Below are 27,305 nucleotides of genomic sequence, written 5' to 3' on the forward strand. Positions count from 1 at the left end.
TTATTCTTATTCCCACTAACAACTAGCATACAAGGTCCCTTTGAGCCTTGCTTTCATTTCAGGTAAACCTAAAGAAAAAACAAAAAGTGATAAATAGTAAGTTTATTCCAGAACAGTGGCTTCATTGTTAGTTAATCTTGTCTCACCAATTAAATATCAAGCTCATTGAGGGCAAAAGTCTTTGTCTATAATCATATTTTCTTTTTTTACAATTTTAGCACAGATTTGTATGCTCCATAAACTATTATTGACTTATTTTAAAAGATGAAAAGGGAAGTTGGGAGGCTGTGACAGTCTGTTAAATTTAGGGAGAGGAACAGACACCTGGAGACAGGGTTTCACTTGGACTTTCTGCCTCTGGCCTCCTTGCTTTTAATGTCATAAGCCTAACCACATCCAGGTGTTGTGTTGTTAGGCACTTCCTTTTGGTAAATTATCTCACCCTTTCTCCTCAATTTTTTGAAAACCTCATTCTCATAATTTACCTTTCAGTTTGCTTTCATTTTTATTCTGAATTTTTGGAGCAACTGAATTAGGAAGTTTTTAAGTGAACTTGTTTGAGTTCTCAAAGCAGTTATAAAACGAATGTTCAGAGGGTCTAAAAGTTCTCTGTGGATCCTTTGTCTCTCAGTCTGATCCCTGGAAATTCAATCAAGTTTTAATTATTCTGAGCAGGAGTTGATGAGATGTGAGCAGGAATTATAGTGAAAGGTTTATTAGGTATTAGGAAATGGCTAAAAAGGATAATATTCAGGTTGGCAAGGGTGTAGACATAGAGTGGAACATTGTTCTAGGTAGAGAGGTGTGGGAAATTCAGGGGTCAAAAGTTGCCCCCTAATTCAACATCTAACTAGCTGTGTGATCACAGGTAAGGCCCTTAGCCCTCTTTGTCTTTAAAAAAGAGTTTTGGCTATAATCTCAGTTATGCTAATGTGCTAATGTCATTTTAACTCATGATACTGTAAATCTATTCAAAAAAATGCTTGAAGATGAGTGAGAGAAATTAATGAAGCAGATAGTTTGGATGTATTGCTGAGAGAAAGAGTAGTTCAAAACCTAGGAAGACAGGCTAAGAAAGAACTATAAGGGTGAAGGAAAAAGAACTTAAAGAGAAAATATATATTTTTTTTTACCAACCATACATCACAGAATTTTATTTATTGATAAGTTAATTCGCAACAAGTGTAATTCATCTGCTTAAAATTAAAAACAAATAAACTTTTACAGCTCTCCATATTTGTTTTTTGTTTTTGTTTTTAAGATAATTTATTATACACACATCTGGGGTACAATGTTTCAATAATTGTTTACAATGTATAGTGGTGGTTAGATTGGGATAGTGAGCTTATTCATCATTACAATACGCAGTCATTCTTTGTGTCCGTTAACCAATCCCTCCCCTCCCCTTTTCTACCTCTAGCAACCACGGTTCTTTTAGGAGAAAATACTCTTAAGACCACATGCTTAACCTTAACTTTATTGAGAAAATAAAAATATATAAATTACCACGAAGTGCCTAACTAAAGGGAAATTTTGCCCATTTTAGTTGTTTTGTTTCACTAGCTCAGGGAGTCAGACTTACAGTAGAATATGCCACAATTTACAGACACACACATACATCAGTTATGTGATGTAACTGATGCAAAAAGGTTTTTAAGTGTTCGTAGTAAATACATGCAATTTCTCATGTTCCTTTTATAAATTGGTCTCAAAAATGGACAATATAGACCAAAAATTATCAGAAAATGAATAGTTCCACCTGAATGTACATTCTAAGTAATTGAAGTTTGCCCTTTGGAGGCCCAAACGTTTTTTGAAGTAATGATTCTGATAAAATTTTTTGTAAAACACATTGCATAATTTTGTTGCAAAATATGAATGCAATTAAATATAATTTAAAGTTTTATTGTTAATTTAATCTTATTATAACCATAATTATTAGTCTGTATTGTATAACATAGTTATGCCTTCTGGGATAATTAGGAAATGCTAATGGAATTGTACGAATTATTTATTAAATAAGATAAATTTGGGATCTTGCCATATCTACTTTGTCTGCTTAGATAAGGTTTCTTTTTCATGTATATTGGTTCTCAGTTGTATTTCAGATGTCGTGGCTACAAAGTAAATACTTTCATGATAAGTTAATGATAACATAACTTATTCAATGACAGAAAATTTCTAAAAAACATTTCTGTGCTCCAGATTTTGTATACACTTGATGATTACTAACTGGAGATTCTTAGAAGATAATAGGAAGACCTATTTCCAGGAAAAAAAGCAATTTTCCCAAAAACACAGGGAGGCAAGTTTCCAGTATGTTGGGCTAGTATGCAGAACTTCCAAAAGAAGCAAACCACTGCCCTTCCTCCTACTTAAAGAAGCATAGAAAATCCAGGTTGTCTCAGAACAATCCTATACTCAGACAATTATGTAGAGTTGCATGTCTCCTACACAGAAAAAGTCATGTTAAAAATTGCTAGGCAGCATTAAAGCAATGGAAAAATAAGTACAGGAAATTTCTAATGCCAAGTATTATAGGGACCTGGTTGTTCACAAAAATTTCTCTCTCTTGCTTAATGGAATATATCAGAGCTGGTAAAAGAAAATGTGATTACTGCTCAAGAAGCAATACAGAGTAATGGTTAAGGAATTACAGAGAAGTGGACACCAGTATGAGTTTAAATCCTAATGCTCCTAATTATTAGCATATACTCTAGGAAAGTTCTTTATTACCTCAGTTTCCTCACCTGTAAAACAGGGTTCATAATAACATATATTGTATTTTTTCTGAGGATTAAATGATTTGTATGATTTTTTAAACAAATATTTATTACAGGCCTAATATGTACCAGATACTCCACTAGTGAAGGTTAATTTCTAGAAATGTTATCTAGGAAAATTACAGAATCATGCTTGAGAAATCTTTGGCAGAAAGTGTTGAAGAACGTATATATGGTCCTTCCAGAAGAACATATTTGATTTTAATTTTGTTTTCATCTTTTAGGGGAAAATTCATGTGAAATACAACTTTACATTAAGAGACAATCCAAATACTCTGTCTCAGCAGGAGATCCTTTTAAACTGGAGTGCCCTGTGAAATACTGTGCTAGCAGACCTGATGTGACTTGGTGCAAGCTCAAAGGAACAGAGTGTTTACATCTTGGGGATAGACGTCAGCAACACACGAGTTGGGAAGAAAGGAAGAATATTACAGTTTTTATCCTACACTTTGAAGCAATGCTTCCTAGTGACAGTGGGTCATACCGCTGTTCTGCAAATTCTTCATCTAGACTCATTAAAAGCCACTCAATTACCATTTATGTGACAGGTGAGTTCTTAACACTGAGATCATCTGCTTTTCTCATCATGTTTCCTGGAAAAAGAGAGTCCAGGTTTTCAAGTGGTTAGGTTAAAGACTGAACATCTGCAGCACATCAGAAGTCTCACAGATTGCAATGTGCATGCATGTACGTGTGTGTGTGTGTTTGGGGTGAGTGAGATAGAGAAGAGTAGAGCAAAATACAATGAAGTTATTGCCTTTAAGGGTTATATAATTCACCCGATAAGTCCAAAAGTAGGTCCCTGAAAAAAATTACAAAGTGGATACAGTAGTTGTAGATAGTTCTATATTCTTTGTCCTTGTTTTATTTTTAATTTTATTTTTTCTTCCATTTTTTTTGTCCTTGATTTTTGTTGATTATAATTCCTTGAAGTCATGTTTATAGTGCTCAGACAGTTACACACTTGTTAATAGTTCACAGTTTGCCCAGAGGGCAAACAGCACACAAATAATCTGACTCCCTGATGAGTTTTGGAGAATATTTGTAGCTTCAGTTGCCTCTCCAGTCCCTCCCCAGAGGCCTTTAATAGACTCTAACAGCCAAGGAAGGACAGGTAGAGGTTAAGCTAGGAAAAACGAAGCTGAAAAAAAATGTGAGAAAAAAATAAAGACAGAGGAATAGAAGAGAGTAAAAAATATTTGATTCATGAAAACCCCAGCCAGCATCATACTCAATGGTGAAAGAAAGTTTTTCCTCTGAAAACAGGAACAAAACAATAATGTCTGTTTCTATTAGTTCCATTCAACATTGAACAGGAAGTTCTATCCAGAGCAATTAGGCAAAAATAAGAAATAAGAGACATCTAAATTGGAAAGGATGAAGTAACACTATTTCTATTCACAGATGCCATGACCTTATATATAGAAAAATCCTTAAAAATTCGTAAAAAACTATTAAAGCTAATATGTGAATTCAGCAGTTACAGAATACAGACAACACAAAAATTAGTGTTGTTTTCTATACTAGCAATAAACAATCTGAAAATGAAGTTAAGAAAGAAAGCAATTCCATTGATAACAACATCAAAAATAAATAAATAAAATACTTAGGAATAAATTTAACCAAGGAGGTTCAGGACTTGTACAATAAACAAAAAAAAGCATGTCTGAAAGAAATTAAAGTAGGTGTAAATAAATGGAAAGACATCCCATGTTCGTGGATTGGAAGATTTAGTATTGTAAAAATGACAGTACTTCCCTAGGTGATCTACAGATTCAATGCAATTTTCATCAAATCCCAACATCCTTTCTTTTTCTGAAAACTGTCTAATAAATGATTTCTTTTATTGTAACAGAGCTGATTGTACACACCTGTGGGATACAGAGTTGAATATCAATACCCATGTGCAATATGTGATGCTCAAATCAGGATACTTAGTACTTTCAACATTACACAATATAATCATTTTTCGTTGCCCTTTATCAATTCTTCCCTTACTCCCCCTCCCTCTCCCCTTTTTCCACCTCTGGTAACCTCAGTTCTGTTCTCTATTTTTGAAAGTTCAACATATTGTTGTGATTGTTCTTTCTTCCTTTTAAAAAATTTATTTGTTTATTATTTTAGCTCCCACTTATGAGTGAAGACATGCACCATTTCTCTTTCTGTGCCTGGCTTATTTCACTTAACATAATTTTCTCTAAGTTCATCCATGCTGCTGTGAATGGCAGAATTTCATCCTTTTTTTATAGCAGAGTAGTATTCCATTGTGTATATATACTATATTTTCCTTATCCAGTCATCCAACAATGGACATTTAGTTTGGTTCCAACTCTTGGCTATTGTAAATAGAGCTGCAGTGAACATCAGGGTGCAGGTATCCCTTTGACATGATGATTTTCATTCCTTTGGGTGTATACCCAGAAGCGGGATTGTTGGATCGTATGGTAGTTCTATCTGAAGTTGTTTGAGAAACATACTGTTTCTGTAATGGACACTCCGTACTGTTTTCCATAATGGCTGCACTAGTTTACAGTCCCACTAACAGTGTAGAAGAGTTCCCTTTTCTCCACATCCTTGCCAGCGTTTGTTATTCTTTGTCTTTTTGGTAATAGCCAGTCTTGGAAGTGGTAAAATATGGTTTATTTCTCTTTCCCATTTGCATTTTTGTTCTACCAGTGAGTTTTGTTCTTTCTTGTGTATTCATGGTAGTGATTATTGTTTTTCGGATTCCAGATGTAGGACTCCCTTGAGGATTTCTTCTTGGGCTGGTCATGTGATGGTGAACTCTCATAGGTTTTGTTTGTCTGGGAAATACGCTATTTCTTCATTTCTGAAGGATAGCCTTGCTTGGTATATTATTCTTGGCTAGCAGTTTTTTCTTCTAGTATTTTGAATATATCATTCCATTCTTTTCTGGCCTGTAGAGTTTCTGTTGAGAAGTCTGCTGTTCATCTGATGGGAACTCCCTTATAGGTGACTAGATGCTTTTCTCTTGCTGCTTTTAGGATTCTCTCTTTGTCTTTGAGTTGCCAGTTCGACTACAACGTACTTGGGAGGGGACCATTTTGGATTAAATCTCTTTGGGAATCTCTGAGCCTCCCAAATCTGAAGGTCTGTGTCTCTCCCTATACCTGGAAAGTTTTCCATTATTATTTCATTGAATATGTTCTCAATGCCTTTCCTTTCTCCTCCCCTTCAGGAATACCCATGATTTGGATATTTGTGCACTGAAAGTTGTCTACTAGCTCTTTTAGATTTTCTTCACTTTTTGAAATTTTTTTTTGTCTGCCTGAGTTATTTTGAAGAGACTGTCTTCAGATCAGAAATTCTTTCCTGCTGCTTAAGCTCTCAGTTGTGTTTTTTATTTTGTTGAATGACTCCTTCAGTTTCATGAATTCTGCTACATTCTTTTTTAAAGTAGTAATTTCTTTGTAAATTTCCTCCTTCATATTCTGGGTAGTTTTTGTCAGTTCATTGTGTCATCTAATGAGCCTTCTTATATCTCTGAGTTTCCCTAAGATTTTTACTCAGAGTTCCTTTTCAGTCATTTTGAGGGTTTCCTATTCTATGGGGTCTGATACTTGAGAGGTTTTGTATTCTTTTGTTGGACTCATTTGTTTTGTATTTCTAGTATCTCTACTTTGATGTCTGGTCATCTGGTAGAGCAGTTGCTTCCTATATTACCCTTATTCCCTGGACTCTGCTGCTGATCCTCCTTGTGTCAATGCAGTCAAGTGGTGAGCAGTCTGCCTGCACAGTGATAGTGGCTGCTGCAGCTGCTACTGTGGTAGTAGGCCACTCTTGCAGTGATGGTGATTGCGGAGGTGGTTTTGGTGGATTGCTGGCATGGCAGCAGTGGCTCTAGCATCAGCAGGCTACTTGCATGATGATTGTGGCTGCCTGGCAGTGCAGTGATGGCTGTGACTGTAGCAGTGGCAGTTGTAGCAGGTGCCCACTTGGCTGCAGTATCCATAGCTGTAGCCTATGTAGCTATGGTGCCTGCAGCAGTAACAGGGTTATTTCGCAGCAGCAACAGTGGTGTCATGGCTGCAACTGCCTCCCTGGTGTCTGCAGGGTCCACAGAAGCAAAGGGGTTACCTTGTGGGGTCAGCAGTGGTACCAGTAGTTGCAACTACTACCCTCACATCTGTGGTGTCCTCGGCAGTGTCTTTGGTGGGATTACCTTGTGGTGGTGGCAGTTTGGAATGTTCTTAGAAGCAGTGGGGTTACCTAGTAGCAGTGGCTGCAGCCATCTTCCTCACATCTGCAGTGTCCTTGGTAGCAGTGGGGCTAACTCAGGGTGACAGCAATGGTGGCAGTGGTTGCAGCTGCCTTGCTTGCATCTGTGGAGTTCATGGCTGCAGTGATGAACAGCCCACAGGACTGCTGCTCTGTGGGGAGCTGCTCTGCAGTGGGCAACAGTTCTGGGACCAGACAACAGCTCTGGCATTTGCAGCTGTGGTGGTGGTGAGCCCATCTTGATTTTCTTCTGTGGGAGGAATATTATCCTGGATGCCTCCAGTCTGCCACCTTCCTGGAAGTCCCTATTTTTGGGGGCGGTGCAGAAATTGAAAAATTGATCCTAAAATTCATATGGAATTGCAACAGACTATGAATAGCCAAAACAATCATGAAAAAGAAGAACAAAGTTGGAGGACTAATACTTCCCTATTTCAAAACTTACAGCAAAACTATGGTAATCAAAACAGCATGGCAGTGGCTATATGTATAGACATATAGATCAATGTACTAGAATTGAGAGTTTGGAATAAACGTATATCTATGGTCAACTAATTTTTGACCAGAGCCAAGACCATTCAATAGGGGGAAAATAATCTTTTCAACAAATAGTGCTGGGACAATTGTACATACACATGGAAAATAATGAATTTGGACTTCTACCTCACACCATATAAAGAAATAAGTCAAAATGGATCAGGGATTTAAATATAAGAGCTAAAACTATAAAAACTACATTTATATAAAACTATAAAGCTATGTTTTCTTAAATCTTCCTGATCTTAGATTTGGCAATGGTTTCTTAGACATGATTACAAAAGCATAAGGAACAACAACAACAACAAAAATAGATTAATTTGACTTCATAAAAATTAAAAACTCTTCTCCATCAAAGGACACTATCAAGAGAGTGAAATGACAATCCACAGAACGTGAGAAAATATTTGAAAATCATATATATGAGAAGAGACTATTATCCAGAATACATAAAGTACTCCTAAAATAACAAATAGATAAGCAATTCAATTAAAAAATGGGCAAAGGGCTTGAACAGACATTTTATCAAAGAAGATATACAAATGGCTAAATGAAAAAACAATGATTAATGACATTAGTCATCGGAGAAATGCAAATCAAAACCACAGTGAGATTTCACTGCACACCCACTAGGATGACCAGAATTAAAAAAAAAAAAAAAAAAAAAAACAGATTTCAAAAAGTGGAAAATAACAAGTGTTGGCAAGGATGTGGAGAAATGAAAACCCTCATACATTACTGGTGGAAATGTAAAATGGTGTACCTACCTGGAAAACAGTCTGGCATTCCCTAAAAGGTTAAGGCTAGTTGCCAAAGGACCGAGCAATTCCATTCCTATGTAAATACTGCATGAAAATAAAATATATATCCACACAAAAACTTGCACATGAAAGTTTATAGCAGCACTATTTATAATAGCCAAAAAGTGGAAACAACCTAAATGTTTATCAGCTGATGAGTGAATAAAGGAAATATGGTATATCCAGACAATGGAATATTATTCAGCCACAAAAAGGAATGAAATACTGATAAATGCTACAACATGAATGAATCTCAAAAACATTAGCTAAGTAAAAGAAGCCAGACACAAAAGGTCACATATTGTATGATTCTATTTATATGAAATATCTAGAACAGGCAAATCTATAGAGACAGAAAGTAGATTAGTGGTTGCCAGACGCTGGGGGAAACAAGGAATGTGGAGTGACTGCTGAATGAGGACAGACTTTCCTTTTGGGGTGATGAAAATGTTTTCAATCTAGATATTGGTGATGGTTGTGCAAAACGGTGAATGTCTTAAATGCCACTGAATTGCATGCTCTAAGTGGTTCAGATGGTAATTTTTATGTGATATGTATTTTACCACAATAAGCAATACAGTCAGCTCCCCATATCCATGGGTTTTATATCTGTGGATTCAACCAACCATGAGTTGAAAATATTTTTTAAAAAATTGTCTGTACTGAATATGTATAGAATTTTTTATCTTACTCTTATGGGAGGATGTGCATAGGTTACATGCAAATACTACATCATTTTATATCAGAGACTCGAGCATCTGTGGATTTGGGCATTCGTGGTAGGACCTGGAACCAATCCCCTGTGGATACTGAGGGGCAACTATATTTGGATAAAAGAAGAGCATCCTTTTGAAAGAAAGTGAGTGAAATGCCAGGTACTGATCAAGCTTTATTAAATGAAAAGAATCTGATGGGCTGCACTCAAAGTTGCGGGCAGCCTGGGGCTGCCCTCAAAATGGAGGACAGCCCCAGATGTGGGGGTGAGAGAGCTTATATAGGGTGCCAAGGGCTGGCCGATACCATCAAGGAGGGGCATTATGCTAATGCAGAAGCTATGTGACCAGGGTGGAGAACTGTGCACTTGCAGCAGCAAAAGCGTTTCTGTTTTGCAGAAGTCCTGAGGCTTCTCATAAAGAGAAGGGGAAGGGGTTTGGCGCTGGAGTGGAAGACAAGGCTGGAGGCTATTTTGTGCTTATTGTGTGCACAATGGTGCTGGTCACTTCCAAGATCCATCATTCCCACCTTTTAAGTATAAAGAGAAGGGGACAGGGGTGAAGGTCTCATTCTTCTGAAGCTACTTCCTGCTGGAGATGGGCAAAGATATAGAAAAAATAAAAGATTTATGTTGCAGGTAAAACAATTAGGTGGCAGGGTATTGGTTTTGTGTGGGGAGGATGTATTCTTCCAGGGGAGGGCCGCTGATTCTGAGGGGCTGATATCCTCCTCGAAAGAACAATTCGGCAACCTTTTGTCTGGTGAAAGCCTGCATTCATTCCTGCAAGGAATTAGAGAAACACAAAAAGAGACAGGGACCAAAGGGTAGGATGAGTCCCAGCGCAGTGAGGGGTCCTGGTAGGGGCATAAGCCAGGGTATCCAAGAGTTCAGTGACTGGGGCCACCCCCAAGGTGTGTTTGTGTTTTGTAACCCTTTGTGTTGGTGATCAATGCTTGCCTTTAAATGGTTTAAGTTGTTTTGGATCACCCCAGACTCAATTACGTAATAACAGCATTCCTCCCCCAAGAAGAGGCAGGTGTCTCCCTTCTCAGCTGTAAGGAGGTCAAGGGCCCAACAGTTCTGTAAAGCAACTGTCGTGAGTGAGGTGACCTGTCACTGGAGAAAGGAGATGCTATCTATGCTTAGTTCTTCTGAGAGTTTTTGATAGAATTGAGAGGCAATAGCAAGGCCCACTATGCGAGTCCCAGTTGCAGGAAGGACCCCTGCCCCAATTAAAAAAGTTACAATTAGTGTCCTATGGGAGTGGGGGGGCACTTCCTGAAGGGGGGGGCAAAGTTAGTCCCAGTCCCGTCTCCATCCCTCCATCTGTCTGGATGGTGATGTCTGATGTCACGAGCCAGACAAATATGCAAGAAATCACGTTAGGGGGCAAGCAACAGGATAACACAGTTTTACCAAGGAAATATATTCCGGTTTTAGGGCAGGGATGAGTAGGGGGTAAGTGAGTGGTAGCATTTGTTGTTAGTGAGGCAGAGTGTGGGCAGGCCCCACACAACGCTGACAGTCCCCACTGAGGTGAGATTAAGTGAAGAGACATTTGGAAACATTGTGGGCTGCATCAACAGGAAGGGGGGTGACCACAGAAAGTTCCTTACCAAGTGGGAGACAGATAAGTCGCTTGGGGACCAGTCTGATTTGTTGAGGACTGCATTGTCCCTGTGGACCTGGAACCTCCATGTTCCAGGTAAGGGGGAGCATTGAGATAGGAGGAAAAACACAGGAGGGATGTGAAGGGTTAGGGAGCCAAAAGAATTTAAAGGGCACATTGCCACAGTGAAATCGCTAAGAAGCATCCTACTGATAGGAGGTAAAGAAGTGCCAGGAGAAATTTTCATATAATGTTACTCTCCTTTGGGGCAGCACTGACCAATCCTATAGCAAGTACTAGAACAGGTAGTATAATAAAGGTTAGGGACACGGGGTGGCTTATACTTATCATGTCCCACGATGGCAAACCCGCAATAGCAGGTCAGGATCAGTCTTGGAGCAGCTCCTGTGTGAAGGATGTGAAGCAGGTCTGCAGAGTAAGAGGATAGTCACCGGGGGAAAGATCATCCTTCTTCTGGGATTGAGGGACAAGCGAAGGTCCTGAAGATTTTTAGTTTTGTGGGTCCTAAAATGGACGAAGTGTGAGGAGATGTTGGGTTGGGGATTGAGTAGAGGGACCCCTCTGGCTCGGTGTTAACAGATTTTTGGGTAAAGTCTCAGGTGCTAGTTTTACCAAGGATAAGTGACACCAAGGTGCCTTTCCTAGTACCTTCACTGCTGTGGAGGTGGTGAGAAGTACTGTGTAAGGCCCTTCCCAACATGGTGAGAAAGGCTTTGGGATTCGGGTTTTAATATACACTTGCTGTCTCAGGCTCAGTTTTAAATCTGAAGGGGTGGTGGGAAAGGATGAGGTAATAGGAGGTTGGCTTGTTCCTGAAGAAGAATCCTCATAAGAGAAAGAGTAGGGACATAAGTTCGAAGAGGCTGAGGCCTGTGGGCTTGTGGGAGGCAGCTCACAAGTGAGTGAGTGCTAAAGGGAGAAGTTGGGTCCAAGGGAGTGAAGTTCCATGGACAGCTTGGTGAGGTGTGTTTTTATGAGGGGATTGGCTTTTTCTACTTTGCTTGATGACTGAGGCCGATATGGTGTACGTAAGTCCCGTTTGATATGTAATGCCTGTGCTGTGAGTTGAGTAATCTGAGAAATGAATGCCAGGCCATTATCAGACTGGAGGCTGGTGGGCAAGCCAAAATGAGGGATGATTTCTGAGGTGACAGCATGCACTACTGCTGTAGCATCCTCTGAAGTGCAGGGAAAAGCCTCAATCCAACCTGAAAAGTTATCTACTAAGGTTAGAAGATAGCATGTCCTTTTCTGGGGAGGCATGTGAGTAAAGTCAATTTGCCAGTCCTGGCCAGAAGTGTATCCTCTGGCCTGGTGGGTGGGAAAGGACCAAACTTGGAGGCCACCTTGATTGGAGCAATGAGTACACAAAGGACAATTTTGAATGATTTGTTTAAGTAACTTGGCCATGTGGGGAGAGTAATATAAGGGCTGAAGAAGGCATAGTAGGGGTTCATAGCCTATATTAACTGAATTATGGAAACCTAAAAGGATTTGCTCAGTCTGTGTGGTAGGGAGGACATAGCAACCGGAGAGAGTATACCAGTTGTCCTTCCTCTTTGCTCCCAGTTATTGGAGGTGTTGTGTTTCTTGGGGTGTGTATTGGGATAAGGGTGTAGGGGCCATGAGAAGGACCTGAGAGTGAGAGGGAGAGTGGGGGCCTGGTGACTGAGCAGCCTGTTTTGTGGCTAGATCCGCCAGTTTGTTTCCCTGGGCTATGGGGTTATTGGAGGTTTGGTGTCCTCTGCAGTATATAACCCCAACCTCCTTTGGGAGTTGTGCAGGGTGGAGTGTAGGATGTGGTGAGTATACTTAGAGTCAGTGTATATATTGACTAGTTTGTTACTTGCTAGAGTGAGAGCGCAGGTGAGGGCAATGAGTTCTGCCTGTTGGGAAGTGGTGTTAGGGGGGCGGAGGGCAGCCTCAATAGCTTGTGTTAGATTTACTGTGGCATAGCCCACCCAGGGGACAGGCACGGAGGTGGAGCTCCCATCTATGAATCACGTATGTTGGGGCCACATAGTGGGATGCAGGGAGATGTGTGGAAAGGGATTGAGAAAGAGGTCTAAAGCCTCCATGCAATTGTGTTCTAAGGGTTGTGAGTATTTGGGGATGAGAGTGGCTGGATTTAAGGGTGGGCAAGGTTTAAAGGAGAACTAGGAATTTTCAATGAAGGTAAGGTGGATAAGTTGTAGGCGGGAAGGGGAGAGAATTGACTTGGCCTTATGCCTGAGAAGGTCTTGACTGTTTGTTGTCCAAAAGTTAGTTTAGAGCTTTCTTGTGTTAAAAGGGCGGCTGCCGCCAAGGCCCATAAACAGGGGCCCATCCCTGAGCTGTGGTGTCTAGTTGTTTAAAGAGGTATGCAACTGGGAAGAAAATGTCTCCTGCCTCTTGTCCCAAAACCCCTACTGCCAATTCTTGGGTTTCTGTGATGTATAGGATAAAAGGATGAGATAGGTTTGGGAGGGATAGAGCTGGGGCTGCAAGGAGAGTGGCTTTTAATTGCTGTAAGAAGGAATGGATGGGCTTTATGGGATCTAAGGTAATGGCACGATTCCCTTTGGCTGCCTCATAAAATGGTTTTGCTAGCATGCCAAAGTTAGGGATCCACATGTGGAGATATCCTGCAAGCCCCAGGAAAGAGAGAATTTCACTCTTTGTGGAAGGAGTAGGGAGTTCAGAAATTAAACTTTTGTGATCCCCCATTATTTCTCTGGTGTTGAGGGTGAGGTGGACTCCCAAATAGGTGACTGAAGGGGAAGAAATTTGGGCCTTGCTGGGGGACACTCGATATCCCCTAGAGGCCAGGAAATTAAGGAGAGCAACAGTGTGGCCCTGTGAATCCTCATAGGAGGGGCTACAAAGGTGGAGGTCATCCACATATTGTATTAATGTGCTAGAGGTTGGAGGAAGTTCAGATAAGTATTGAGCTAAGGCCTGGCTGAAAAAGTGGGGGCTATCCCAAAATCCCTGGGGCAAACCTGTCCAGGTGAGTTGTTGGGAATGGCACATGTCAGGATTAGTCCTATGTTAAACAATATGAGCTGTTAGGCTTTATAATCAGAAGGATGGGTGTACTAAAAGGCGAGTGGGTAAGCCATAAAATATGAGAAGAAAGGAGTTTGCGTATGATGAGTTTTAAGCCTATTAGGTGTTTGTTAGTGATGGGGTACTGTGGGACATCAGGGAACAAAGAGGGGTTCTGAACAAGATATAGGGGAATGGTGTATAGCAATGTAGGGAGAAGAAGTGTCCCATGCTACAGGATTAACTTTGTCAGGGGGAAAGGGGACGGTAGAAGTTTCAGGGCCCAGGTCTGGGGTGGCCTGTAACAGGAGTATTGTAGCTGGAGTTAAAGTGTTTAGGGTAAGAGTAGCTTTGAATTTGAAAAGAGTGTCCCATCCCAGTAAGGGAGTTGGGCATTGAGGCATTATTAAAAATTTCTATGTGAATTGGGTGTGATGTAGGGTGCATGAAAGGGGTTGAGTGATATGTGGGTGCTATTCTGATCCTGTGACCCCTACTATTGTGATAGAGGACAGGGTTGTTGGTCCTGCACATTCAGGAAGGGTAGAGTAAATGGCCCCTGTATCGATGACAAAAGAGATCAGCTTACCTGTCAGGAGGAGAGTTACCCTGGGCTCATGCGTTGTGATCTCTGTGGGGACCTTGGGCCCTGGGCATTGTCAGTCCTCCTCCTGGGCAAAACCTAGAAGCTTCAGTAGGGATGGCCATGAAGCCAAAGGTTGTGGGTTGGGGACTGGGCCACTCCCTCTCTCACAAGTGGAACAGTCAATCCCCCCAGTGACCCAGCTGTTTGCAGTGAGGACAGAGCCCAGGAGGGAGCCTGGGGTGAGAATAGGACTGTGCCCAGTGGCCTGGTTGACCACATTTGAAGCAGTTCCCAGGTGGCTTGCCCCTAGAGGCAGCCGGCTTTGGAGTATGTGAGCTTCAGATGGCATTAGCCAGGAGCTGATATTTGGCCTGATCTCTTTTAAAACAATCCTCTTTTTTTCTCTCTCTATCATTAAAAACCTTGAAGGCTGTGTTGAGGAGGTACCGTAAAAGGCCATGCCTGCCGGGGAGTTTGAGTCTATTTGTGTGTATTTATGTAAAGCCTCAAAGAAGCAGTTTAGGTATTAGTAGCCTTTTGTAGGCTGTAAATCAAGTGTGTTATCATGTTATCCCAAAGATCACGATCCCTGTGGCCAGCCTGGTGGTCCCAACTTGGGTCCATGTGAGGAACAGCAACAGCTCCCACAGGCTGACTATTATTTTGAGCATGTACCTCATCTGTCTGTTGTTGGGCTGTTATCCAGACCCTCTCCTTGTCTTCAGGGGATGGATATGTGTTTGGGTTGGACCGGAAGGATTCTAGTCAATTTTGGACTTGGGAGAGATCAGAAAGAGAAAAGGGGATATGGACCCAGATAATCCCCTCCGTCCCAGCCACTTCATGGAGGGGGGGTTTAAAGGAGCTGGAGGTAAGGCAGGGTTGTTACCTGATGAAGGGCGAGAAGAAGGGAGGGTTGGGTGGCTGAGGATGAAGAGAGAGAAAAAGTAAAGGGGCTGGTGAAGGATTTGGAGTGTACAGAGGTAGTTGAGGTGGTCCGTATGGGGAGCAGAGTAGTCTGACGAATTAAAAGATTAATCCAAGTCTGGAAGGGCAGGTCAGGCATGAGCGCGGAGAATTTGAGACATAGGACAGTTTTGACAGAGAAGAAGAACATGATCAAAGATAGTGGAAAAGGCTTAAACTTAAAGAATCTCTCCGGCTTGCCATTTCAGTGACAAAAGTTGTCTAGGAGAGTATCTAAATCAAGGGTGCCATCTTGTGGCCACTGGCATCCATTGTAATGAGGCATTTGAGTTTTAATGTCTCCCTGGAGGCCTGGACAAGAGATTGTCCAGGAGACAGCCTGGAAGCATAGAACATGGAGGTCTGGATTGTAAGGATCCCATTTAGAGGGTGAGAAAGGAAATGGGCAGTCCCGGTAGAGATGCCAACAAAGAGCATCCTCTTTGTTGTCCATCTTCTTTTCAAGCAAGAAGCCACCAACTGACTAATGGAGCATCCTCTAATAGCTGGGGGCATGAGAAGAGTTCCCCCGGCCAGGTGCCTGGGCTTTCAGAACAAGAGTGAGTGAGTTGGGGGAACCTGAGATGAGACAGGACTTAGCCACTGACTCACCCTGAATTGAGGCCTATGTTGGATGCATTGGTCTGAAATGGCAAAAGGAGAGAGTCCCAAGTGTACCCAGTTCGGCAGGTCTGGGAAGAGCAGCCAAAGGCCAATCAATGTCAGCCAAAACCCTTGCTGGGTTTTGGCACCATAATGAAAGAAAGTGAACCAAAATGCCAGGTACCAATCAAGCTTTATTAAAGGAAAGGAAAAGAATCTGCCAGGCTGTGCTCAAAGTGGTGGGCAGCCTGGGGCTGCTCTCAAAATGGAGAACAGCCTCAGGTGTGGGGATGAGAGAGTTTATATAGGGCACCAAGGTCTGGCTGATACTATCAAGGAGGGGCATTGTGCTAATGCAGAAGCTATGTGACCAGGGTGGAGAACTGTGCCCTTATAGCAGCAAAAGGGTTTCTGTTTTGCAGAAGCCACGAGGCTTCTCATAAAGGGAAGGGGGAGGTGTTTGGTGCTGGAGTGGAAGACAAGGCCAGCAGCTATTTTGTGCTTATTTTGTGCACAATGGCACCAGTCATGTCCCAGATCCATCACCTTTAATAACAAGAAATGAAATGGAGTTTCTTCTGTGGCCCATAAACTGACCCTGAAGGTTATTGCAAAGGAGAAATTTCAGAGGTATGGTGCAGTAGTAGCATGTCTAAAATCTAGATACAGCCTCACAGTTATTTCTTTTATGGACACCATTTGCTTGAATGCATACAATTCGTAGCTGTTTTTTTTTTTTTTTTTTTTTAATTAATTTATTACTTCATATGCACTCTTTGGATTCAGTCTTTAAATTCTGTTAAAGTAGCCCAATGAAAGAATTCATTAAAATCTCTGTAAAATCCTTTAAATCACCTTAAAATCCCTTACAGCAGTGCAATGAAAGAATGCACAGTATTCTAGTTCTAGCTACAATCCTCAATTATGAAGCAAAGAAGTGTAGAAGGAATTTATGGCAGAGTTGTAGACTCTGCTTTTGCAAATTTGGGGTCAAACTCATTGCTAGTTACCTGTGACTATGCATGCACTGGCTTAAAAAACCTCTTTGGGATGAAGGCTGTCGTAAACATCTTTGCTTCTATATGATAGATGGTATTGTATCTGGCACATGGCAGGAGCTCAGTAACTATTTCTTTGTAAATGAATTAAAGAATATAATCTATGTAAAGTACAAAAAGTGTCTTTAACAACTTGGAGAAGCCTATTTTGAGGACATATGGAATGAATACTTTCTGAAAAGAATTGTACTAATAATTCACACTAATGAGATGAAATAGTGAAGTTTTAAAAAGTACTACTTTTTTAACTTGCAAAATAAATTATAAAAGTAAGCATAACTTGCAAAACATTACTTCCAGGATGACATTAATTATACTATTAAATTTAAAATAAATGTGTTATTGAAAAATTTATATAATATACACTAATACAGTATATAATAAAATTAATTTTAGTGTCATTGAGTCCACCTTCCTTGGAAGAGAAGACTTCTTGTGTAATTTAGCCTTTTTTCATGGGAACCAATCCAATTCTATAGAAGAGGGAGGAATTTGGCCATGATCAGAGGCAAGCTAATAATTACACAAGACACAAAAGTTTCCTAGTAGTACTATGGTTTCTTTTCCATCCAATATTTGGTTCATTCCTTGACCGCTAACAATGGTTTACAGTTTGCAAGGTGCATAATGGTGCATCTTTTGGAGATCACCAGAGGCTGAAATTAGAATCTATCTGTTTTGTGGAGGAGAGGGCCTAATTTCAGGTTAGGGGAGGCAGCATTCCCTCTTAACCCTGTGCCATGAGGGGTTTTATTAGTGCCAAACTAGAACAAACAATGCTAAGGATAAAAGTTATGAGAAACTCTAAGAGCTAGATTGGAGACATGGAAAATCCTTGTAAGTTTCTTTCTGAAGATTTCTACTCTCCTAATTTCCTACTCTCCTGCTCTCCCACATTTCTTATCACTCCCTTTCTTATCCCCTTGTTAATTAACTCTCCTGACCTCTATTGGAAATTCCCCAGGGCTTTGCTTTGGCCTTTCACTCTTGTCTGTCAACAACTTTCCACTCTGTGATTTGTTTCACACAGCTTCTATAAGCATCTCAGACCTTCATTATCTTCCTTCTAAATGGTTCCAATTAATTTATGATTGTCTTTAGTGTTTCCCCATTTTGGTCTGTGTCAGCCAAAAATCTTCCCAATACACTTAATTTGCCTCATACACTTCTTTCATAAAGCCACTCTTTTATTGAGTCCCCTTCAGAGCATCCCCAGTGCTCACAATATTAAGCTGTTTGATAACCAGCATTCAAGGTCTTCCATGGTTCTTCCCCTCCTACCTTTCCAGATTGTTTCTGGATTTCATATAGGACCTCTCAGCTCCAGCCTAACATTCCTACTTGCTGTTGCCATGTCTTCACCATGACCCTTCCTATGCCATTCTCACTACTTGTAGGGCACCCATTCATTTGTCTCCACCTATCAAAATTCTACCCCTTCTTTCAAGCCCAGCACATTTCCCAAGTTCTCAAGGAAGCCTTCCACGATCACCCTATGGGAAGTGATTTCTCTTTTCCTTCTGTCCATTTTTATGCCATTTACGGTTTGTGCTCTCATTTATCACAGATTTCCTTTCACTATACTCATGTGTGGAAATATCCTTTAAGTCCCATGAAAGATTGTAATGTCCTGCAAGGCAGGACTTCAGTCATGTTTTGGGGGGATTATCTCTGCTTCCTTCACAAAAGTCAAGTAGATGATTTAAAGATTAACTTTAATTAAAACTGGGTGTAGATTTAAACTAATTTAAACTGAATGTAGATTTTCTTTTAGTGAAGTGGTAAAAACAAAGATAAAAAGGAAAGGGTCAAAGAAAAATTCCTTTGTCTTCAGAACGTGGTAGTGCTCAGTGAACTAAGTATGAGGTGAGAAAAAAAATATACTCTGGAATTACCTTTAAGGACCATACCTTTTGTAAATAAATTATGGAGGCATGATAAAAAAATATATTTTATTTTCTCCCCTTTAGATATCTTTCTGAAGAGATATTGGGAATTTTCTTGTTTTTGTATCTGACTTTCCTTTGCTGTTTATGTCCATGTAAGAACAGGTCTCTCTCAGCAATATTCTCTCAGGATAAAGAAAACCACTTTGAAAAACAAAGCAAAGTCTCAGGGGGAAAGTTGATCGAACTGAGGAACCTCACTGGAACATACATTGGCCTGAAACTCCATCCTCCCCAACCTGCCCTTGGTCAGTCTCTGACTGGGACCTTCACAAAGGTGGGATGGTCATTATCTGTGCAGGAAAGTGGGGATAGGGCAAGAGGGCAGGAAGCTGAGAGGCACAATCTTTGTTTCAGAATGAGCATCCAGAATATCGCCCAAAGCATCCTCTCCTTGAGGCCTTCCACACTCACCTGCTGAATGTGTGTCTTGTTATTCCAGGTGCCAGAGGTGTCATACAAGCTGTGTTGTGTCCTTATACTTAAGGAATGAGGAAGAGGGATCAAAGCAGAGTGATGGAGTTTATGTTGTATTTACAAAGTCTTTCTTTGAGCCTCAACATAAACCCATCGATTTAGTTTGTGTCCATGACCTTAAGATGTGATCCACCGATTACACATAGTGACCTTGAGCTGGATTATCGGATTCTCTGTTGGTGTGCAAATGCTGGAGTCTTCTCTGAAACTAGCTCTGATTTTGGATATACTCAAGTGTACATCCTCATTGTTTTCCCAACCAATTTCAATTCTTTTTCTTATTTTTCTGTTTCAGAATGGACTCTTAATAATTCAGAACACCTACTAAGAAGTAAGTGTCAAACTAATTATGTAAAATTAAGGAAACTATAGTTTGTTTAGAAGGTGGATCTTCTTACTTCAGTAGATTTGTTTGTATTAGGTGATATGTTGTGGAAACCTTAGCCCTCATTGCTATCTCCTACTGTTTGAAAGCTTGTCCCCTCCAAAGCTCATGTTCAAGCTTAATCCTCAATGTGGCAATGGTGAAAGGTGGGGCCTTCAGGAGGTGATTCGATTGTAAGGCTTCTGCCCTCATGAATGGATTAATCCATTCATGAATTAATGGATTCATGGGTTAATGGACTGATGGTTTATCATGGGAGTGGAACTGGTAGCTTTATAAGGAGAGGAAGAGACCTGAGCTGGCACATCAGCACATGAACACGCTCTTGTCCTCTCGCCATGTGATACTCTGAGCCACCTCAGGACTCTACAGAGAATCCCCACCCAGAAAAAGGCCCTCCCCGTATGTAATCCCTTCCCCTTGGACTTCCTAGCCTCCAGTACTGTAAGAAACAAATTCCATTTCTTTACACATTACCTGGTTTCAGGTATTCTGTTATAAGTGACAGAAAATAGACTAAGACACTACCCAAACCCCTCCACAGACAGCTGTGTCTGCCACTTTTGGCAATGATTTGGCTGCTTGCCCAACCTAAACAACAGCTGCAGCATGAGTAGTACAACCTTTGTTACCGCTCTGAATTACCAAATCACTTTACATTCAGCTTGCAGTTGCCCCTGATCATTTTTACCCCCAACCAAGAATCAAGGAAAACAAATCACACATATTACACTAGAATATCTTACTCCAATACTTTTCATACTGTATTATCAGCAACCCAAAAGAAAAAAAAATAGATCTTACACCACATTATAGCCCATAATACAAACACACACATTTTTTTACAAAGCCTTACTTATCTCAAGACAGGCTTTCTTTATTGACGTTTTAGGGTGAATAATTATTTGTTGCAGCGAGCGGGGAGTGTCCTATGCAATGTAGGATGTTTAACCAGAATACCTGGCCTTTACTCACTAGATGCCAGCCCTCCCCCCTACCTTGTGACAATCAGATATGTTTTCACACGTTGCCACATGTTCTCTGGGGGGCAAAATTGTCCCAGTTGGGAACTACTAATCTAGTGTGTGCAATGCTTTCTGATATTTTCTATTCTATTCTGTTTGATTTTTTAACAATACTACTTGTGATTTGCTAAATTGTTTCACAATTTAACCCACTAATAAGTTGCAACGAACCATGGACAAACAGGGCCTTAATGCATGTTAATATTCATTGATCGATAATAATGTGCATTAGTGGTATGCCGGGCAAACCATATTTGGGGATGCCAAAGGTATTTGGTATTTGGAGATACCAATGAGTTATGAGACAAGGCAAGGGCATTTAAGGAACTTGAATTTAGTGACAGAAACATGTTAGTCACAACTGTTAATTGCTAGTTGAGCAATTTTTTGGAATAATAACTCTTCTCAAGTCATGGGACTGAATAAAGATAATGGCTTCCCTACTATCCTTAAGTGGTGAATATGAGAGTTAAATTAGATACTGTAAATGTAAGGGCTTAGAGAAGTGCTTTCTGAGAGCTGTTATGGGGATCGTTCCACGGAAGATTAACCCTACCAGAATAAAGGATTTTTGAAAAACATAAATTATTGCTGAGCCACATTTGCTCAGCAATAAAGAGGTGACTGATGACACTGAGGCCTGGAATTCTCAGGGAATGCCCCTGAAGGAGAAATGGACGCATCAGCCTGAAATCTCCTTTATTCAAGTTCAGACAATGCAGAGCATTGTTGCCGATCCTAACATATCTCAGATTTCCTAACTGTCTTTAGCATTGACTGACATTCCAGATGCAACCAGCACCTCAGGACCACTCTCTGAGGAAGAGATAGCAGGCAGACCATGGCTCCTTTACAGTTTGGTTCCTTTGGGGGGACTGCTTCTACTCGTCATGACCTGTTTCTGCCTGTTCTGCTGTCTACGAAGGCACCAAGGTGGGTTCCGTTTTCCCTCTGCACCTCTAGACCACACATTTAGGGTTCTTATTCCTGGGGCTGATATATTTTTGGTTGGTTCTTGTTTTCTTTCCTGATCTTGTGTGATAAATCATGAATAGTGATTTCCTGGGGGGACAACTCATACTTATTTTTTGTTTGTTTTCCCCCTTTATTTATTTATTTTATTTTTTAATTTTTATTGAATAAAATTGATTATACATCTTTTTGGGGTTCAACATTGAGATATGTTGATCAAATCAATATTACTAGCATATATATTGTTACAAATTGTAATTATTCTTTATGCCCCTCGTCCAATCTCTCCCCATCCCCCTTCCTCTCCCCCTCCCCCCTCTGATTACCCTAGATTTCTTCTCTCCCTCTGAAAGAATAATGGTTACTTTGTTGATTTGCTGCCTAAATGATCTGTCCAATGCTGAAAGGCGTGTTCAGGTCCCCCAATACTATCATAGAGCAGATGTCTCTTCCGTCACTATGAAATGGGCTCTGTGGAGACAGACATCCTCCTCCTTTCTTTTCCTCTGCTGATGACTCTCCTTGTGTCAACTCACTCCAGTGGCTGGTGGACCATCTGCCTGGTGGTTGTGGCATCTAGCCACCTTCACAGCAGCCATGGTTATCGTGGTGGCTGTGTTGGGTCACCCACATGGAGGAGATGTTTTTGGCCTGTTCCATGGTGCTGGCAGTGTGCCTGGTAGTGGAGAGTGTCTGATCCTCGGTTCCATGCCCCAGGTCCCTGAATGGGTCCCAAGGTGCTGGCATGGTGTGCCTGGTTATGGGAGGGGGGTCTGGTCCCCAGCTCCTTACCCTAGGTCCCTAGGCATGCCCCAAGGTGCTGGCACAGTGTGCCTGGTTGTGGGTGGGGGTTTTGGTCCCCTTCTCCATGTCTCAGGTCCATGGAAGGCCCCAAGGCACTGGTGTGGTGTGCCTGGTGGTAGGAGGGGTGATCCGGTCCCCTTCTCCATGCCCCAGGTCCCAGAACAGGCTCCAAAGTGCTGGTGCAGTGTGCCTGGTTGTGGAAGGGGGGTCCAGTCCCCTTCTCCATTCCTCAGGTCCCCGGGAGGGACCTGAGGTGCTGGTGAAGTGTGCCTGGTTGTGGGACGGGAGTCCGGTCCCCTTCTCCATTCCCTGGGTCCCAGGGAAGGCCCCGAGGCACTGGCATGGAGTGCCCCATTGTGGGAGGGGGTTCCAGTCCCCAGCTCCATACCCTGAGTCCCCGGATGGGCCCCAGGGCACTGGCATGGGGTGCCCGGTTGGGGAGGGTGGGTCCGGTCCCCTTATCCATGCCTCAGTCCCCTGGGCAGGGCGCTGATGTGCAGTCCCACTGTGCATAGTTATGGGAGGGGTCCAGTCCCCAGGCCCTTACCCCGGGTCCCTAGGCCAGCCCCGAGGCACTGGTGCAGAGTGCCTGGCTGTGTGTGTGTGGGGGGGGGTCTGGTCCCCTTCTCCATGCCCCGGGTCCCTGAGGTGCTGGCACAGTGTGCCTGGCAGAACTCATACTTAAACCAAAATAACTAACTGGATTAATTTGGGCTCCCTCTTGTCACTGTGAGGCATGCTCGCCACAGCACAGTGTTCCAGCCCAGGGCTGTGGTAGAAGAGCACATTGCTGGGAATTTCTCATTCCATTTGCATCAATCTTAGGTCTGTATGAGAAGGAGCTCTTCTAAACCTTAACAGGGTTGAAAGGTTGGCTGAAAGAATCTCTTGAATCAACATGTCTGATTTCTTATTTTGTCTCATTCTCCTTTTCGCAGATATGCCACATTATGCCAGTCACACACACCCTTGTCTAAATAAAGAATCAATGTCCCCAGAGGAAATTCATATATCTGTAATTTCTGTTGCCATTAAAAATACATGCTTGAACTTAATCCTCACTCAACAATAACGCATTTGTAAAATGTGGGTTTGGCTATGATGGGAGAGGTATGATATTTTGAAAACAATTCCTTTCTACTTTTGTAAGAATTTCCTCAATGTCACAACTAAACACTTAACACAGTAAGAGAGGGATGCATAGAAAATTCTGATCTAGTTCTGATCTCAATCACCTCAGTTTTCTCTTTTCTTGATCCTCTTTTCCATCTCCCAGCACCTTTTTCGCAATGCTAACCACTGTGTAGCTATACAAACTGAGCCAGACAGAGCAACCCTTATTTTGTCTGTCACAGGAGAAAGTTTTGTCTGGGCAAAAATGCTTCCAGCATTTTGAAGTTAGGACTTCTGGAGCCCAGAACTTCCTCAGGATACTGAAGAATCCTCTGTAACCCCACCTCTCCATCTACACAGCAATTTCTGGGGTCCTCTGTAGAATTCATTATCTTTCTTGAGGCTGCTAGAACCTCTCACAGAACTTAAAAAAAAAAAAAAAAAGAAAAAGAAAAGAAAAGAAGAGAAAAAAAGGCAGGGATAAATATTTTGATTTACCACCTCCAAAGTGAATTAGGCAGCAGGAGATCCTGGCTATGTTGGTGACACTACAGCAGCATTTCTGGTGCTGCGTATGGAATGTCCCCCAAGCAAGGCCTTGCACAGCCTTTTCAAAGTGATGCACTGGTTTCTCCCCTTCCTCTTGGATGTGCCATACGGCTACGCAAAGTGAGAAGAGGTGAATCAGTGAGGCCAGTGGGCAGTGTGAATTCTCACAAACTGAGGTGTGTGTGGCACGCGAGCCAAAGCGAATAAACAAGCTAAAATTAACAACACTGTCACTGGCATTCAACGGGGTGGACGTGAGTGAGAAGGTGGTTTATCTTTGCTTTTTTTACTTCTTTTGATTGCTTATTTTGCTTTTTGTCTTACAGAGAAACAAAAGAAGTCTTCTGATACACCAAGAAGGGAAATAAACCTGGTATGTTTGATACATCTATTAAAACAAATTCAATTTGTGTTATACTCTGTTCTTATGTATTTATGTATTTATTTATTTATTTATCCATTCATTCCACGAGTTTATATAACACCCTGTTCCAGGCACTGTTCCAAGTACTATGTATATAGACTCATTTTTAAAAATGTGCTTTTTTTTACACCTCTGCCTGCAGCAAAAGCTCTTCAGGATTAACAAGCCTCATAACAAGTGCTTCTTTGGAAGGGCATGGGAGGCAGCCTAGACTCAGAACAGAAGCGTCAGAGTCTGCTCTTCAAGCTACTCATTTATTCTCACAAAAACATCTTAAAGTCTTTCTGGAAAAGAATAGGAAGTTAATGAAAGAATGAACCATAAATTACCTCATAAAATGACTAGATTTCTTCATAAGTCACACCAGCAGACAAAGAGGCATGATCTCAGGCTTGGTTACTGTGCTAAAGTCTCTGGTAATGTGTGTGGGATTGTTAAAGAAGAGGCCACCCAGACAAAGAAAAGTGAATTTTGGAGGCAGTTTTAATTTTTTTATTTTTTTAATAAGGTTTGGAATATCTATTTAGGCTCTGGATTCAGTGTTGTGTAGATATTGAAACTAAAAAACAAATGTAAGAAAAAAATGTAAGATAAGGTAATATATTTGCAAAAAATCAAAGCTCTCTAATTAAAAAAATATAGTCATAAATGAGCTACTGCAAAGGAACTTGGTGTGTGTGTGTGTGTGTGTGTGTGTGTGTGTGTGTGTGTGTTTCGATAAGGTAGAGTAGCAATAAAGAGGTAGTAATCCTCTTGAAATTTCCCCCATTCCTCCTAATAAAATTTTCCATAGAAATGATCCGATTTTTGAGAAGAGAGCTAGGTAACTGAATTGACAGACTTACCCAGACTAAAAAATATGACAGGGACCTCATTGATATATTGAGGATTTATGGCTATTAGGTCACTTGGCACTCTTCTTCAGTGCCCCACCTACTGTCTTTAACCAGGCTCCTTCAAGTGGAGCTGGGGGCACTTTCCATCTTAGCCAAATAACCCCTGCCCCTTTCAATCATCCAGCCTTAATGTTATTTCTGGGCAGCTACCTCATCAGAGGGAGGCAGTGTATCAGCAGTTGTGACCTCGTTTCTCAGGATAGGGCTAGACATGTCTGCATGGTAGAACTCTGTCAAGGCGATGTAATAGACATCCTACCGCACACATCACAATGAGGATGACAGAACCAAATAAGGTATGTAGATTATCAAAGGCTGTGGACCTGATACCTTAAAGGATTGGGCCAAACTGTAAGAACATAAATTGACTGGCAAAATTGGGATTTTAAAAATTGAGATAACCCTTAGCATTAACATAATATCTTCATTTTTACCAAGTGGGTCTTTTGTCTAGCCAGGAATGCCTAACAAATAACTGAAGAGAGTGAGAAAACATCAGGACTCATTTTATTTTCAGTTTCCATAAATTCACCTCTTTCTCAGAAGCTCTGAAATATTTGACTGTATTTGAAAATGTAAGAATTTTCTTGTGATAGAAATAACAACCAGAATAACATATTGGAACTTTGTCTAAGCTTTGTCCCTCCAAAACTGATAGCAATTTTTAAATTCCAGGTCACAAATAATAATAATATATCTTGGATAACTCATAATATTTATTCTTTCTGCCTTCTCAGGGGGTATATGTTCTGCTTTATCCTCAATCTTTTTATTCTAAACTGCATTAATACTGTTCATTGTGTTATAACTGTTATAATTGTGTTATAAACTGCCTGAAGTTTCCTTGGGATATTTTATGCTTTTTCCATTAATTTTGGCTGTGCTTTTTTACCATGAAGTTTGGATTGAAAAGTGTTCTGTGACCTCAAATGTGACCAATAATAAAGCACAAAATAACTATTTGGGGTGAATATAGAGATCCTCAGATTTGCATCCTTTAATAACTGAGAGTCTGCTAAAAATAAATGTCAGAAGCATATGCGAGGAGCAGTAGATTATTTCTTTCAATGTACATGATTCCATTTAGCTTTTCATTCAGTTTGCTAACAGATATGCACCATCACAGCCTTCAGTGGTACTTAACACCATTTTTTTTCTCTTATAGGTTGATGTTCCCCATTCCTTTAGGACTGAGAAAACTGAAGTGGGCACCAGGCAAAATTCCCAAACACTACCATCAGAAACTGAAATTTATGACAATGACCCTGACTCTTGGTTCAGGTTGCAGGAAGGGCCTGAAGTTTATTCTAACCCACGCCTGGAGGAAAACAAACAGGGCATTGTTTACGCTTCCCTGAACCACTCCATCACTGGAATGAACCCAAGACAGGGAAGAAATGTGAAAGAAGCACCAACAGAATATGCATCCATATGTGTGAGGAGTTAAATCTGGCCCTGACTCCAACCAGTGATCACTGAATGATCAGCATGTCAGCACCATTGTCTGGGCCCAACAGGATGTCTAACAATGTTTCTCAACTTGGGAATTTTCCCGTTAAGGAGGTTCATGTTGGTTCTCAGTTCTTGAGGATATATAGGACAAATGATTAAAATTTCTCCTGGAATCTTTTTGAGGAGCCTTTTATATTATAGCCTTGAGCAACAAAATCTTCTCTCCAAGACTGATTGATATCATCAGTAGCAGAACAGTAGAACATTTAAACTTAGCTACATTTTACCCAATATACAAACGCAATTTTTCTTTTGGAA

The 27,305-nt window shown here is 41.1% G+C and overlaps 1 protein-coding gene across 1 annotated transcript; it reads left to right on the forward strand.

The window, feature by feature from the left end:
- Positions 1 to 730: 730 nt before the first annotated feature.
- BTLA (B and T lymphocyte associated) lies at positions 731 to 27,164 on the forward strand. Its single transcript, XM_063112144.1, has 5 exons — positions 731 to 794; positions 3,008 to 3,331; positions 21,567 to 21,710; positions 24,542 to 24,588; positions 26,701 to 27,164. Exons 1-5 carry the CDS (start codon positions 731 to 733, stop codon positions 26,980 to 26,982), a joined length of 861 nt encoding a protein of 286 aa, XP_062968214.1. The 3' UTR covers positions 26,983 to 27,164.
- Positions 27,165 to 27,305: the final 141 nt, after the last annotated feature.

This window comes from Cynocephalus volans, chromosome 1 (assembly GCF_027409185.1).
Source record: "Cynocephalus volans isolate mCynVol1 chromosome 1, mCynVol1.pri, whole genome shotgun sequence".
Taxonomy (NCBI): Eukaryota; Metazoa; Chordata; class Mammalia; order Dermoptera; family Cynocephalidae; genus Cynocephalus; species Cynocephalus volans.